Consider the following 17446-nt stretch of genomic DNA (forward strand, 5'->3'; position numbering starts at 1 on the left):
AAGAACTGATCTGTTTCTGTTGATTCTTGAATTATGCAGGTTTATCTTAGTTTGGACACGATTTTGGAAGAAACTAAATTTCAGTTGGAGGGGGGAGGAAGCGAGGTCTACGAAGGGCAGTTGCCCCCATACCGCATAGAAAATGACGTCCCTGCCTTCTAGGACTATAATGACAGAATGTCTGAGATGGTTAGGACACGTTCTGCGGATGACCGATTGCCGAAGATTGTCCATTTCAGCCAATCATCTAGTAAACGGAAAGCAGGTCGTCCGCGGTTGAGGTGGGAGGATTTCATAAAGAAAGATTTAAGGGAAATCGGAACTTCCTGGGAGGGTTTAAATAGTTTATGGTAGAGGAGGAGCGTGCATAGCTGTATTGGCTTCAGGCGGCTTGGTGCTGCGGTGAGTTGTTAGCAGTAGCAAAATAGAATAGCTTTATAGATTACAAAAAAAAACTTTTGTGAAGAGGCCGGGCTCCAAAGCCCGATAATTAAGACAAAGCGAGAATTGGACCTCTGTATTTTAATCTCCGTGACTTAAAGCCACATAAACTAATAGCTGTCTACAAACCTCAAATCAATTTCTTAAGACTGCTTGCACATTCTTTTTTATGGAATCATGGTTATAGTTCTGTTATACGATTGCAGCCTTCTCCATTGTTATTATTGGTTTACGTTTAGTACTGTTGCTGTGTCTTTATCATTGTATTAGCCATTTAGTCGTACGAGGGTTATTCTTCTTCTTGCTTAAATTGGAGTTGAAAGGCTTTCCCATAATATTATCAACATATCCAATTCCAGGACTATAAGTTGGGATTACGGGAATCGATTCAGTTTTTCTGACATCAAAGGATTTGGGCAATCTATACTAATATAGCTTTATCGATCATCAAAAATCCTTTTATGCCACAGTACTCGTACATCTAATCGGGCTCCAGAGCGAAAAGACTGCAAAAAATCGAATGCTGACCGGTAAAGATAAGTCTGGGTCGTCGAACAATATGAGACCAACTCGTAATTTCAAAAATAAAAGGGCCATGCTTGTGAAACAGCTATTCAGAGATCAAAGACAATAGACTAACAGGCGAAGTAAAGCCGAATTGTTGGACTGAAAACGGAAAAACTGGCAGCCATACACACTGTTTACTTGCACCAAGCAGGATACTTAATCAACTTCTTCCGGATTCAACTGTCCTTCGTTGTTTTTCTATTAGTGTTTACGCACTCATTCATATTTTTGCTGCTTAGTCATTACGACTATCAAGGGAGTAATTTATAAGATTAGGAACTGGCATTAGTATCGACAAAAAAACTCTGCGCCATCTATTGTTTGGCAAGACTTGACATTATTTTTCAATGTAATAACAAGAATAACTAATCTAATTTGTATATTTGGCAAAATTAACTTAATCAAAAGTGTCTTAACCCAGATCTTCACAGAAAAACGATTACAAAGCCTGTAAAATGCCAAGTGTCCCAAACACTTGATGGCCTTGATAGCTTTTTTTTGACGATACTAGCGACAGTTTCCATTCTTATAAGTTGTCAATCCTTGACGAATATTTTAACCATAATTGAAAATTCCTGAGAACGGCAGGAGTTTTTACTAAGGAAAGGTCTTTTGATTTATTCACCAGAAAATTGGCAATAAAAACCTTATCATGACTATGGGAGTCTTTTTTTTTTTCTTTTTTTTTTTTTTAATCTTTTAGCACAACGCAACATGGCAAAGGAGACGAATCCCTTTGCCATGAGTTCCTTTTATATATCATCTACGGTTCAAATTATAAAATCAAATAATAATCCTTTTTTTTTCAATTACACAAATTTACAGGCAGATATTTAGACTTATTTGATAGTCAGACAGTAATTTTCCCTCTTTATTATTTATTCAGGTTCAATTATTATCAGCTTTGGAAATTTATTTTCATTCTTCAACTTAATGTGGTTTCTTTAGATCTGATGTCAAACTCCCTTATCCCTATAGACATCTTTTTTCCTCTCCCAGGCTATGGTGACGATGAGCCCGTGAGCTGAAGGTTGGATTTCATCAGTTACAGCTCAGAAAGTTTGAAAACAGATGATACGTCAGTGAACAAGCAGTTTGTTAAATCGAACATCTTTAACAATTGCTGCATGCTTTAAAGCGTGATTTATCAAAACAATGGGGAATACATATTCATACTTTTACCTATGAATAGTTTTGAGATACGAATAAAAAGTTGATAGAAATAAAAAAAAAACTTTATTACAAACTAGATGATATCTCATTGACAGTCTAAGAGCATATATTTCTGATTACAATTAAAAAACAGAATAAGCCCATAGGGTTTGTGGTTCTGGAGGAGGGGAGGGAGTACTAAAATGGTTCAATCCAGATTCTGCTAGCAAGCATTTAAAGAGGAAAAGTATTGATAAAAACTTTTCAAACTTTCAAACAAAAGCTACTTTAACATCTACCAAAACAACACTAATGGTCGTTAACTTTAGAATATTATGCTCGGGTCACATTACAGTCACACTTATGGATAAATCAGAATTACACTCGATTACAGCAACAATCACATATTCCCTTCGTATTATTTCGAGTACAACATTGTTTAACATCAAAGCCACGAGATTTGCAAATAACACATCAGGGTAAAGATTTGAGCCATTAAAAAAAGAAGCTTGGAACGGTGGTTTTCTTATTTAACTGGTATTTGATTAGGTATAAGCCTAGAGAACTACCTGGAAAGAAGGAAAAATGTTAAGAAAACAATTCTTAATTCATAGTATGCAGAATAATCATAGGTAACACATTTTGCATGCAGCTAACCTCTATCTTTACTTATTTCGGTGTTTTTCCAATTTTTCTAAGAAATTTATCAATTTTCGCAATAGCCTGTTTAATTTTGAAGTCTGCTAAATGCAGCACTGTCAACTCAAGATTCTGACTCTTTTTGAGAAACAAAGCGGTATCTTTTTTTTTTTAGAATTGTCTTTAGTCAAAAGACTTTTTCCATGAATTTTGTGTTACCGCCACTGCAATCACTTTAACGTCCTCAACAAACAAATTTTAAGATTGCTCTGTTTCAGAGTTGATTCAAAAGTGAAGGAAAGCTTTTGAAATTTTTTTAAATACATTAGAAAAGCACTGAAATAAGTGAAGATAAAGATAAGCTGTATGCACGGCGTGTTAACTATTATTATTCTGCATATCATGAAGTAAGAATTGTTTCCTTGACATGTTTTCTTCTCTCCAGGTGGTTCTCTTAGCTTATACCTTTGATTTTTAACTCGTTTTCCTCAACCAATCAATGTTTCTGCTTGGTTGTTATTTTTGTTCTAACTACTTCTTGATTGCGCAGTGGACTTAAGTGCACTGCGGACTTCAGTTCGACACGCAGTGCGACGTCGGACTTCAATGAGTGCATTTTGCGATCGAATCTTACATCCGACAATTTTTTTATGGAGAAGCTCACAGGAAAAAGACATTGCAACGAGGATGCAATGCGGAAAAGATGCAATAAGAATAAATACAGTTACGTTATATTAAAATTGGAAGACTAAAAAGTCGAACACAATATATATGATTTTTATTTTTTTAAACTCATTTTCAAAATGGACGAAAAAGAACATTTCTCGAGAATATATGAATGCACGTGAAAACGAGGGGCGCAAAATAATTTTGGGGTTTGCATGACTTGGTCTTTTTAACTCGTTTTCTTCAACTCGCCATTTTTTCCACTTATGCATTACAACTTGTATAAAAAAAAAAAAAAAAAAAAAAAAAAAGAAGAGAAAAACGAAGATGGGGTCTTGAAGGGGCAACGAAAATACTTAACGAAGAACAACTGATATTTCGCGAGGGTCACTGTTTCCCTTCTTCACTGCTGTAATAGGTCAATGTGATATCTATGTTATGTAAAGTCCAATACAACTTACAACGTTCGTTTTCGCTTATATTCATAGATTTTCAAGAAAAAAAATGTTTCTCTACTTTTCAGTCTATTTTGAGAACAAGTTAAAAATTTTTTTGTTTACATTTATTATTTACAAGACAACTATAGAAAAAAAAACATACAAAGATATGTTATGAGTAGGCAATAACCGGGTATAAATCCGTAGCTTTTAGCAAAAAGGGCCAAGTCCACTTCTCCTAATTTTACAAGAGAGCAACAACAATGAAATTTTTTTTTCAAAAGTCAGAAATTAAGAAATTAAAGACAGATTCCTATTTAACTGCTTGATCGGAATTGGTTGGAAATGTCCAAATTGCTGAATTATTCATTGCTTAAAAAATAAGGGGCTTCACGCTCTTTTAGAAAAATTTGTAACTCGGTCAGAATTAAAGATAAACTCATTTCGAATAGACCAATCGATAGATCTCTTTGAGGTTCTTCAAACTTTTTTTCGGAAAAACAGAGGATTAAGGCCCTTTGTGCAAAACGCTACAGAAATTTGCATTCATAAACGCAAACCAATTTCTCGCCATTTAAATTTTCCACTTCTACAGTGTGACGCTAAGATCAAGGAAAAACACATATATCTTGGCTTTTTAACCACAGGGGTGATATCTTGGCTTTTTAACCACAGGGGTGACTATGGTATGGCTCGAGAAATAACAGTAGAATAAACACAAAAAGTGGCGGAATGGGATGATATTTCGCTAGTAGGTAACGGCGATTCCAAGACCGCATGTCATATTTTATTAATTCTATGTTATTAATATGGAATTTATTAATTAGCATAGAAGTTCCACATTACTGATTATACTTTTCTTGGTAAGTTCAGACACAGATTTTTTCAAAATCTACCTTTTTCACTGGCAGAAATAATAGAAGAGTCATGATATTTGAATTTTTCTAAAATCCATTACCTTATTTTTGCACTTGCAGAAATTGTAGGAAATATAATTATTCCCAATATCCATTAAATGTATTTTTCTTTTCATTTGTAGAAATAAAAACTATATTTTTTTCTAACATTCATTAAATCACTTTTTCGCAATTTCAAAAATAGTTGAAAATAAGATATTATTTTTCTACAATTAATTATGCCTCCTATCTTAACTTGCAGAAAAATTTGAAAAATATTTTTTAGCTGTAACGATAGCAAGGTCACAGTCATGATTTCTGTTCGGGGAGGGGGGGGGGGCTACAAAAACAAGTTGAAAACATATCCAAAATTTGTTTATGTGCATTTTCGTTACGTTTTTACGAGTCAGACAACATTTTCGGGGGTGAGAGGGGGTTCCAAACCCCTACCCCTCCTGGATACGGCTTTGAACGATAGGATAATAGATCATTAAAAAATCCAATTTCCGCTTTTCTAAGCAACGTTTCGATTTAGCACCTGAAAGCGATTTACACAAAATGGGCCAATCATATTTTGCAGGTCACCCAGTCAACACCAGGTTTCATGCCAGCATGACACCAGGTCAACATCAGATTAGGTTATCAGGTCAAAGAAAGGACAGCTAAGGGTTTATTACAGAATTTAATTATCATTAATTATTGTTATTACCATTTGCCTAAAGTGGTAGACAATAACAAATTTAACTAATGAAATGCTTTCATTATAATCAAGACAACTAAAATTTCAGTCCGTTCTTCATGGACTTAATATATTCTTCACTTCAAATATAATTCTTATTTATCGTTCATTTATAGACAAGCAATAGTGATTAATACATTTCCAAAGAGTATTGAATGAGGAATTGCATTGCATTTCTCTTTTTTTATTAAATTGTTGAGTTCAAATTAAATAAAAAAAAAAAAAAAAATTAAGTGTATGTTGTTAAAGCAACTTGTTTTATAAGCGTATGTTTCATTTCATTGTTTGTTGATGTTGGCTGATACAAGTTCATTATATTTGTGCTTTTATGATGATCGCCGATATAAGTTTATTATATTTGTGCTCTTTTTGTGTTCATGGCCGTATTTTTTGGCTTTAATACACTGATTTTTCTATCTATCTATATATTTGCTTATAGTTTTATGCTATTCGTCGTCTTGGAACGTTAATAACAATTAACTAACTTAAAATTAATTTACAGTCTAGAACAGAATTAATAATAGAAGTCTAGAACAGAACTCTATTAATATGAGTTCTACCAGACTGGTAGAACCTCTTGGAATTAGATTCTTTATGTTTTTTTTTCATTTACTTTTTTCAGAAATGAAATGATAGTGTTTATTTTATTTTGCTTAAAATATTTAAATTTAGTGTCGTACCTACAATATGTCGAACAATGAACCATTTCAAGTTAGTATTTACGAAATAATTGGATTGTGTTTTTATATTATAATTAATGTGTATTAGCCTTGGCTAGCCAGGAGGGGGACTGAACATTGGCTCCCCTTCTAGGAATATAATAAGACGTATAGAAACGGCAAGGTTCTACAATATTCGAGAAAAATATGGGGGTTCTAGCAAAACTACTCTGAAATTTTTGCCATCCCTTTCGGGAAAAGGGCGATTTATCCCCTCCTCCTGTAGAGCCAATCATCTGGGTGTCCTTTGTCATTACTGTATTTTAATCAAAGAAAAAGGCACGGTTTTATTCCAGTTTTTTCTTTTGAATTCAAGGAACGATTAGTTTTGACGAAACTAGAAAAAATATTTGATTTATTTAAACATACAGCACAAGCAGGTGTAAAAACAAATATTTCAAGTTATTCATAGAACAGAGGCCACTTTTGAATGTTGCTATCTAATAATTTCTGAATAAAAATAAGGTAAATTTTGGATATAATTTTGGATATTCAAAATTATGACATCGTCATAGATTTGGCCTGTCATCACCATAATGCCTAAACGTGCCTGACACTTTCATGCTTATCGAGAGAATGACCATAAACCGTTTGCTAAGCCGTTCTCAACGGGATGATCACCAGGGCAATTAATGAAACAAAGAAATAAATCTGGGAACGACAAACAGGTCTATGACCAGTATAAAAAAACAATAAAAAAAAATCGCCTGAATCCAACAAGGCGTCTCCAGCGTAAAAAAAAACGAGAGAAAAAAGAAACAACTAAAATCTAAATGAATATAAATAAAAAAATATAAAACTAAAACAACCTTACTAATTTATATATGCAATACTTACATATACAGATAGCTACTGATGGAAGTATCTGGCTAATTGTACTTCTGAATTGATTGTATATATATTAGTTAGGTTGTTTTATATCTATTTTTATTTATATTATTTTAGTTTTAGATTCTAGCTGCTTTTCACTTTTTTCCTTTTTCTCTCATTTTTTTAACGCTGAATACATCTTTTTGTATACGGGTGAAATATTCGTTTGATTGTTTCTCTTTTTTTCTTCATACTGGTCATAGAACCGTTTGTCGTTTTCAGAATTATTAGTCTTGCTACAGCTGACCAGTTCGGCTTTAGATCTATTATTTGGCAATTAATATTCAATCATATTTTGATCCCCTTGATCTATTGCTCTGATTGTCCTCTCTTTGAGAACAGCTTAGCAAGCAGTTTTCGAAAAATATCTCAAGAGTACGAAAAGTTTAGCAACGACCTTTTAGGTGTGGCAACTATGGTGCAGTCTGTGCGATGCGAGAAGCCACTTGGGTCATTCTTGGCTTTTTTTTGTCCTCAAAATTTTCTCCTCAACCTGGTTGCTTGGTTTAAGCGTTTAAAAATCATAAAATTTTAAAATTTAAAATTCAAAATTAAATTTTAAATTAAATAAAATTTTAAAATAAAATTTTAAATTTAAATTTAAAAATTTTAAATTTATTGTGCCACATAAAATTCTTTAGTTTTAAATTAAATGCACAAATTTCCTTGATTTATATGTTCAAAAATATTTGACTAAAACATTGATCTTGAACAAAAGTAATATTTATGATTTTTCTAAAAATGGAACCGGTTGTTTGGGCAGAATAAATTGACCCTTTTAATGTTGTATATACTTATACATTTAATAATATATATATATATATATATATATATATATATATATATATATATATATATAGTATATATATATATATATATATATGTATATATAAGGATTTATATAAATAAAACACAATAGAAAAACTTTAAAGATATTACAAGTAGACCATAGAAAACGACTATTGAAAGGCCTGTAGCTGGAGGAGGGAGTTTTTGGTTCTCGAATCCAAAAAAAAAGAACTTCCCTTCCCCTAAAAATTCATGAATAAACGCCAAACCGCAGACAATTATAAAATAAAAAAAATACACAATAAAATAAAGTTATGGAAGTCTAATAGGATTCAATAGCTCCAGAAGTAATATCAATCTTGAGCCAAGTCTCTCAGTTTAACTGCGTCTTGTGGTGTCTTGTACTGAACTTGTGAAAAGGCTTCTGAAATAAGATAAAATAATAATTAATTATGAGAAATTGCTCATTGAAGACTCATTTACAATGATATTTTATTAACACTGGGATTCAGTTAAAATACTAGTTCCTGGCAGTGTCGTTACTAGCCAAAATGTTTGGGGGAGGGGGGAGCTAGAGATTTTACCAACTGGCTGGTCATTTTTACCGACTGTTTTTTGTCAATAATTAGCATAATGTCCGTTTCATAAACAATATGTAAAATCACTGCACAAGTTGGTAAAACGCGACATTTACCAACCGAGATTTAGATTTTGGTACATATCATGTCACTATTTTGATGCTGTTTATTTAACCAAATGGAAAATCGTGGCACCATCCCTAAAATCATGGCAGGAGTCGGTAAAACATCTGCCATTACTAACCAAGTTCAAGATTTCTGTAGATTACATGTCAGTGTTTTTATTGAAATGAAATTTTTTTTTTAGCGGCGACAGAAAAATCGTGGCGCTTCGCGCCACGATTTTACCAACTTATTTTTTTTTACCGAGTGACCACCAGGGGGGCGTCCCCCCTCCCCCCTCATACGTGACGGCTCTGGTTCCTGGAATCGGATGGATACAAAGAAACTCACAATAAAGGCTGAGCTAGCATTCGGAACTGGATTTAGCTAAAGCACGGATTAAAGGATACTCTAATCATTAACGGCTTTAGCAACAATTTTGAGGATATATAAGATCAAAATAATGTTTTTTTCAGACAATAGACAATTTATTGTCTATCAGTATTATTATTCTGTTTAGTTTTTGTTTCGTTTGTTTTTGAAGCGGTAACAAAAGAAAAAGGTTTACGTTTAATTTTGCTATTTATTATTATTCTGTGGGCGTGTGGGACTCCACTTGTTTTGTTCTAAGAACTTGTTTCCTCTTTCCAATGTCTTCCTAGGGCTTTTATCATATATATCAATTATGCACATGTCAATTCCCCTAGGACAGATACGATTTTGTGGCTCGATTGCGTGATTGTTTTTGTGCTTGTGGCTCGATTGTGCGATGTTTGTGCTCGATTGTGCGATGTTTGTGCTCGATTGTCTGTTACTCTTGCAACAAACGAAAAACAGGTCATCCCCGAGTTGAGTAGGAAGAAGTCATAAAGAAAAATTTAAACAAATAGGAACTTTATCTTTTTTTTGGTTTGGTGGATTGATGATGGGAGGTACCAAATGGTTTTTATTTGATTTTTTGTCGTTTCTTTTTTTTTTTTTTGGCGTTTAATTGTCGTCACCTTTCCCAAATTAATTTATTTATAGACCTAGTGGGGTGATTATTTACCTAAACAAGCTTTGCTTCAGGTTTTGTTATGTTTATTATTAATGAATAAACCCTTTCTTTCTTGAAAGAAAAAAAAACAAAAAAAAAGAAGGGGCAAAAAAGGGAGGCCTTGGAAAGATTAGGCTGGAGGAGGAGCATATGCAGTTGTGTTGTCCTCTAGCGGCTCGGTCCTGCAGTGAGTTGTTAATAGCACCATATGTAAAACTAAAAGATATAAAACTAAAACAACCTTACTAATATATATACAATACTCGCATTTACAATTAGCTACTGATGAAAGTAGCTGGCTAATTGTATTTGAGAATTAACTTTTTTTTATTTTCTTTATATTCTATTTGTATTTATATTCTAAAAAGTATTAATTTTACATACAGGCCTACTAGCAAATTTTTATTTACCTTTATCGTATTCATTTTTTGTTTGTTTAGAAATAAATACTTCTCCGATGGAACAAAAAACAAAAAAATAAATGCCCTGCAATGGGGTAAGAAAAAGCAGCATTCTTAAGTTGAGCTATGAAACCGTTTTACAATATTTGTTGAATTTTTCAGAGGTAACTGAAAAACGAGTTTTCCCGTAAAACAGAGTAGACTGGAGAAGGAGGCTTCGCTATACTTATCATTTAATGGTTTCATGCTATGACAACTGTGTGCTGGTCTTAAGGTAATTTAAGTTACTCTGGGTAGGGTATCAGTTTTCGGCCACATTTGGACTGGGCACAAGTAAATTTTAAACACCAAAGGCATCTGTGTTTGTCTGAATATTAGCAGCAAAACTTCAGAGGGAATTAGAGGTTAAAATTTCTGAGCATTAGAAGTGACATTCATATGCTGAATTATAAGTCCGGCAGTTTAAAATTCTGCTGAAGCTTATTTCTACGCTTTAAAAAAGAATTTCAGCTGAACTTTTACTCTGGTATATTCCTGATTATAACTGCATAAAAGAGTAAGCACAAGCATGCTCTGTTTTATAGAAACATAGTTATAAATCATAATTTTAGAATTCTACTGAAGCTTAAGCCTATACTTTCAAAAGAATTAGCAGAACTTTTTACTATGGAAGAACCCTAATCGCATCTACACACAAGAGTAACCACAAACATGCTCGGATTTATATACTGACATATTTATAATTTTAAAATTCTATTGAAGCTTAATTCCCTGCTTTCAAAAAGAAGTTTAGTTGAACTTTTACTCTGGAATAGCTCTAATCACAGCTACACACAAGGGCAATCACAAGCATGTTTTTTTTAGTACAACAAAGGACACTTCAACGAATAAAAATGTATTTAATCATACTAGGAATGCTAATTTGGGGATAGAGAGAGGTGAAAAGAAATATGAAGTATATACATAGAAATAAAAACCAAAAATATGAAAGATCTGGATATAAACTAACCAACCATGACAAAAAAAAAACAAATCAATTAGAATGCTTGGGACTTAAATTGAAAAAAAATAAACCTCAGCAAATTGAAAAAAGGTATCCTCAGCAAAAGCAAAATAGAAAAAAAAATGTGAAAACCTAAAATCAATGAGGGCCTTAAACTAAACACATGAAAAGCCAAAAACTCAAAAGAACCGAAAATTTGAAAGGTACTACACATTAACAGAAGAACAAAGAGAAAATCTAATTATACAGTTCCGGTATTTTAGTGATTGAAGTTTTTGTTTTTTTCTCTTAAAGTCTAGATTATCTTTAAATTTTTCCCATTCTTTACTTTTTAATTGTTCTGAGGACACCTTGCTGTTTATATAGGCAATGCGTTCGTGAAATAATGATTTTATCTGAATGTACCTGGCCAATATTCCCGTCTAGCTATTTTTTTTATTCGCATTTCGTCAACGAAAATTACAGTAAAACAGCAAGACTAGAGGTTATGGAGACAAGAGGACAAGGGCATGAATGCCTCCCTCTTTGCACTGGAAAACAGAAGTTTGACATGATGTTCATTGTTCGACAGATGTTCGTTGCAAAACTATTTTTCTGCAAAAATATAATTCATGTTTTCGGAAATTCTCTGACAAGACGGCTGAAAACAAGTCACAAGCCGTCAAAACTCGTATTTGTGTAGCGTCAATAGATTTCAATTTATATTTTAAAATAAATTCCAATTTTAACGTCAATCATAGCTATTCATTTAGTCATCGCAACGGTACGAAATACCCGTTTTGAGGGTACGTTCGTTCCTGCTACCAACAGATATAATTTTAGGGTGTGGAGGAGTGCAAAAAAAATTTGTAGAGGATCTGGACGGCGGTGTTCAAAGGAAGTTTCCTTAAAGCCTGGCTCCCATGAAATCCCATAATGATTAAATTGTTCCTTAGAATTACGGAATTTCTTAGAATCAAATTAGAATTTCTTATAAATTAGAATTTCTTTAATTCTAAATTAGAATTAAATTAAAATTAAATTAGAATTTTTTAGAATTAAATTGTTTCTTAGAATTCTTAGAATTAGAATTGAACAATCCATACGTCAAAACACGTTTTTGGAATTTATAATCCTCCAGCCCTTGTTAAAGCCTTCTCTTTGCAAACAAGGATTTTCCAAGGAAATAGCTAGTGTCTACCTATTTTCCAAAATGTAGGTGGAATATATGGCGTAGAATACTTATTTTTCAAGTAAGTATACTAGTAATAAGTTAGATTAATTAAACACAAATTATATATATATTTCTTTTAATTCTTTTTTTTTGCGTTTTTCGTAGCAGGTATCACAACAGGGTAAGAGAAAGGTTACTGAAAATAATTTGCTTGCTTATTTGAGATAATGAATTCTGTCAATCTTAAATTTTCTTAGTTCTGACTGTGAACTTTATTCTAAACCATATATTCTACCTGTATTTTGGAATAAAGGTACAATATTCCACAACCCCTCTTATTCATTCTTTGTATTTGTCTAAATTTTGCCTCCCCCCTCTAATAAGATATATTGAAAATACTTTGTAATATTAGTGTCATTATGTATGTTAATAGCACGAATAGTATGGCGTACTTGTTTAAAATTCAAGTGTTATAAAGAGGTCCCTCGAAATGGGCTAAAATAATCCCTCTCCGATAAAATTAGAAGTGACCTAAAATTCACGGTTTTCTGATTATTGGGCCCCACCCCTTGAATACTGTATATATAGGCATCAGTCCTACAGTAGAAGAGATAGGGAGTTTCCTACACATAGACCTTGAATATTAATCATGAACTCTATCGAAAAGCTTGAATATTTCATAATCTCTTTAGTCTTATCTGTACATGGGCGCCCATATGGGGGGGCAGGGGGGGGGGCTCCCGCCCTCCCTGGCTGAATGATGCTGCCTTATTTTTATATTTTTGTTCTGAGATTTCTCTTATATAGAATTAAAAGTGCCAATTAGACGAGGTTTGCCTCCCCCTGGAATTCAGCTTATGGGCGCCCATGTATCTGTATGTTATTTAATGTATTTATTTAACTCAAAATTGCGAAATAATTACAGTAGTGCTCAGGATTGACTAACATAGCGAGTGTATTTAACTTGCAAGCTAAATGTAATAGGAGGGGGGATAGGGATTAAAACTAATGTTTTCGAAGAATACAGTGGAGTAAATGTCAATTTGCACAACACCATGGTCTAGAAACATTCAAAACTTCTAATAATTCCCAACAATCCTCAGGAGATGGTCGGGCAAAACCTTGATGTTGTTTTCCATGAATAAGTATAGAATAATCAGATTAGCTTGGAGTCGGTCGCTATCGAATTACTCTTTATGAAATCGCTAAGAATGAGATATGTCATGTTCTTTTTTTTGTGAAACTTGTATACTCATTTCTTTTAAATATTCATTACTGAAGAAAGACATAAAAAGGCAAAAAAATCTAGCACAAAAAAGTTTTGCAAGATCCGTTGAAAACACTTTGCTCCATTCCACCAAACACAAAATAACATGCCCCCCCCCCATGAGATGGCCCACAAGCAACTGACACTGATCAGTAAAAGTGCTTCATAATAATGATATTAGCTACTCGTTGCATAACTTAGCATGATTGGCTAGGTGTTACGGGCACTTACTAATTTGTATGAAGTAAGATCTACATTATTAAACCCAACTTTATTTTCAGGCCATTTTATTGAATATTTTAACTGCCTCTAATAGCTTAATATAACATTTCTAAAATGATAAAACATAATTAAAGTCAAGGAAACTAGATACTGCTGAAAAATTAAAGACCCCTAGAAATTTTACCAAAAACATTTCACCGACAGGACCAATCCTGCGTCAGAAGATAGAGGGTTAACAGATTTATTTAAAAAAATTTGTATAGATAATTTATTTAACAAAAATTAGCTAGACATATGGTATCAAGGCCCAATGGAGTGTTGTTGCAACTGTCATCCATGGGTCGCACGTTCAAATGCATATATCGCACGTTCAAATGCAAGTATATCTCACGGTAATAAAAGTGTATGCTCCCGTATCGCGTATGCTGCTTAATTATGATATCGTAAGTTATAATTTGTAAGGTCAACACGTAATTAGAGAACTTCTGAAATAAGTTCTATGTGTCATCAAAGTCTGTATCTAAATTTTTTTTTGTTATTATTTATAGTAAGATAAAATTTTATCTATATTACATAGATAATCACTATTTTACCTATATCTATATATATTTTCTATATTACATAATATATTTATCAATATTTTATCTATATTAGGACTGTGTGCTATTTACTGCAGTTAAATGAAAATCCATCGGTCAATTGCGTGAGCTTTTATTTCTTACTGTGAAGTTCATTTTTGGATATATAAAACTGCCTATTTTCTTGCTTACGTTCTATGGAATTATACATCTAAAATATAATCAACATCAAAATAAACAAATTTGAAAAAAATTGCAATTTGTGTCAGGATTTACTGTATTGTTTGCAAAAAGTTTACGATTTGTACATAAATTTTGCTTATGTTTTCGAGCAGACAGCATGAAGTTCTATCTAAAGTTGTCTCTCTCTATTTAAAAAAAAAGTTGTCTCTATTTTCTCTCTCTCTCTAAAGTTGTCTAAAGTTCTATTTCAAAGTTGTCTCTAAAAAGTTTGGCTTCGAAGCTAGGAAATTTTATTTAGATAGATATAGGAAATTCTCAAAGTCAAAACCTCAAAATAGAAAAATTAAGAGAAGGAATCTTATTTTTGGAAAACCCATGTCAGCTTCAGTTCTATGAAGATCAAGATCTGTCAATACGCTTTAGCAAGAAAATTTTACCGAAATTTTTTCTAAAAAAATTGTCTAAAAAAATTGCCTCTAGAATATCAAAATAAAGAAATTGTCAGGATAACTTGGAAATTATCTTTAGGAATGAAACAATTTTCTATATACGAACATTCATGTCATCTATGCGTATTTTTTTAGTATTGCTCGATAAAATACAAATGGGCACCATTGCCCAATACAATGGGCAATGGGCAAATTTCAGAATATAACCTCAAAAATCGGAGTTATGCATTCAAAATTGACTTTTCTAGAATTATTAAAAAAAGAGATATATAGAATATTGTTCTTCGGTTCTCAGAGAGATAATTTGATGCTCTGTAAGAGTACGTCGTAAAATTGTTCTGAAACAATTCAGAACAAAATAAGAAAAACTTGTCTTTTTTTCCTGGAACAATACTAGAATTTTTACAAACTTTCATTTAAACTTTTTCTGCCCGGTTTCACGATTTAAATACTTTCTAAGACCTCACTGGCTATACATGACGTATGAAGCTAAGAGAGGAAGGGAAATAATAAATGATAAATAAAACCAAAAAAGGGTGAGAAAACGAGGATTTTTGCTGGTTTTTCGTCTTCATATTTTACCACTGGCTGACATAATCCTCGTTTTCTCACCCTTTTTTGGTTTTATTTATCATTTATTATTTCCTTTCCTCTCTTAGCTTCATACGTTTCACGATTACCGGGTATTCTGTCCGGTTTCCATGCCCGAGAAAATTTCAAGATTGCATATCTTACCACTTCGGAGCTGCAGAGGTCTGATAACAAAAAGAAAGCTGCGAGAGCAGTACTGTCGCTCCGCGACAAAACTAAAGCAAAGTCGGTGCATAACTTTAACTACCTTGTCAGGGAAATTAAATTGTTCTGCCTAGAGAGATTGAGCAGATTTTTACCTAATTCAAGGAAAACTAAGCTACAAGCATCTTTTTTTTTAAATATAAACCATCAGATTTCACAGAAAAGAACAGGAAGATGAAATATATAAACGAAATAAGTACAAGCCGTCGGTTTTTACTGGAAAACCAGATGATGGAAGCTAACGTTTTGTAGTAGGAAAAAAGGGAAGAAAATGTGCATAAATGGATGCATCTTTTTGGTCTGGGTTAGTAAGCACAACTTTACAACAATTACGACTACATAAGCACTTTCACTAGAACAATCATCACACCATTAACATTAACGCTATGGAAGACAACTAAGGGCGAAAATTTCAGACAGAAGAAGTAAGGGACCTGAGCACAAATGCATTTCGATGGGGGCAGAAGAAAATTTATAAGAACAGCACAAAAGAGACTGATTACTCAGAAATGGTAAGGTATTTACGATAGGATGAGACTTCACTGAGAATGGGGGTGGGGCGGGACTCCTAAATACGTATCTGCAATAAAAGAAAAAATCTGACTCATTCACAATTTAAATAAGACAGATTTTTTTTTTAGGACAGACATTATTATGTATAAAACAAATCCGAAATATACTGCTTGAGAAAGGCAGTATTGACACTGTAAATCATGCTTATTTATTTTTATTCTAGGCTTCACAGCTCCATCATAAGTAATGATATGCCACAAGTCCTGGTAATTAGCTCACTTTTATTATGACCTCCCTTGAACGCCTTGAGAGAAGAATTTCGGGGATTACATCTACTGGGAGTCTATTCCACGCGGCGACAGATCGTTGCACGTAACGCAACTGCGGCGTCAAGTGACACACAGTTGACCTTGAACGATGAGGTCTGATAGGTACCTTTAAGGCCATACAACTGCTACTAATGCTCATCGTAGCAGGAATACAGTTACGTACACTCCTTCTCTCCCATGCATAGTTCAGAACTACACCATGTTCTCTCCCAAATGATATTCTGATTTCTTTTAAGCATCCCTAATGATCCTTTGAAGACACTTTCAAGGAAGGCTTGTTTTGTGTAGGGCCTCAGCAGGATTACCAAAAAACACAGCACGTGATGACTCATAATCCTTCATTGGTAAAATGTGACCATTTTAATCATTTAATCCTCATAGCACTGCGCGTTTCCGAACACCTTACCGTCTGCTTCACTCTCTACTCTCCCCAATTTGATTCTAACTTCTTTTAAACCCTTCCTTATGATCCCACACATCTCAAGGAAGTACTTCTTTGTACATAGCCTGAGCAGGTTTTCCAGAAAGCACAGCATTCATTTGTAAAACGCGACCTAGCCATCTTAATCATTTAATCCTCATAGCCCTGGGTGTTTCCAAACACCTTACCGTCTGCTTCACCCTCTGCTCTCCCCAATGAGATTCCAACTTCTTTTAAATCCTCCCTTATGATGCCTTCAAAAAACTCAAGGAAGTGCTTCTTTGTACATGGCCAGAGCTGGATTACCAAAAAAGCACAGCATTCATTTGTAAAATGTGACCTGACCATCTTAATCTTTTAATTCTCATAGACCTATGAGTTTCCGAACACCTTACCGTCTGCTTCATCCTGCTTACACAGGACGGTGCTTACCGTCCTTAACGTCTGAATCAAAGGGGTACCTAAACCATGCTTAGGAAGAATTTCGAAGCACCCGTCTCT

At 33.4% G+C, this 17446-nt stretch overlaps 1 protein-coding gene across 3 annotated transcripts in view; it reads right to left on the reverse strand.

Annotated features, from left to right (window-relative positions):
* Positions 1-8060: 8060 nt before the first annotated feature.
* LOC148939683 (major facilitator superfamily domain-containing protein 6-B-like) overlaps positions 8061-17446 on the reverse strand; it is a 56280-nt gene continuing 46894 nt past the window's right edge. The window contains exon 9 of one of the 3 annotated variants that reach the window (XM_089106758.1): positions 8061-8339. In XM_089106758.1, coding sequence (XP_088962884.1) covers positions 8338-8339 — 2 coding nt within the window. In that variant the 3' untranslated portion in view covers positions 8061-8337. The remainder of the gene's footprint in view (positions 8340-17446) is intronic. The other 2 variants (XM_089106757.1, XM_089106759.1) reach the window with 2 other exon arrangements.

This window comes from Artemia sp. Qi Xiang Cuo, chromosome 21, assembly GCF_049724085.1.
Source record: "Artemia sp. Qi Xiang Cuo chromosome 21, ASM4972408v1, whole genome shotgun sequence".
In the NCBI taxonomy this organism is placed as follows: Eukaryota; Metazoa; Arthropoda; class Branchiopoda; order Anostraca; family Artemiidae; genus Artemia; species Artemia sp. Qi Xiang Cuo.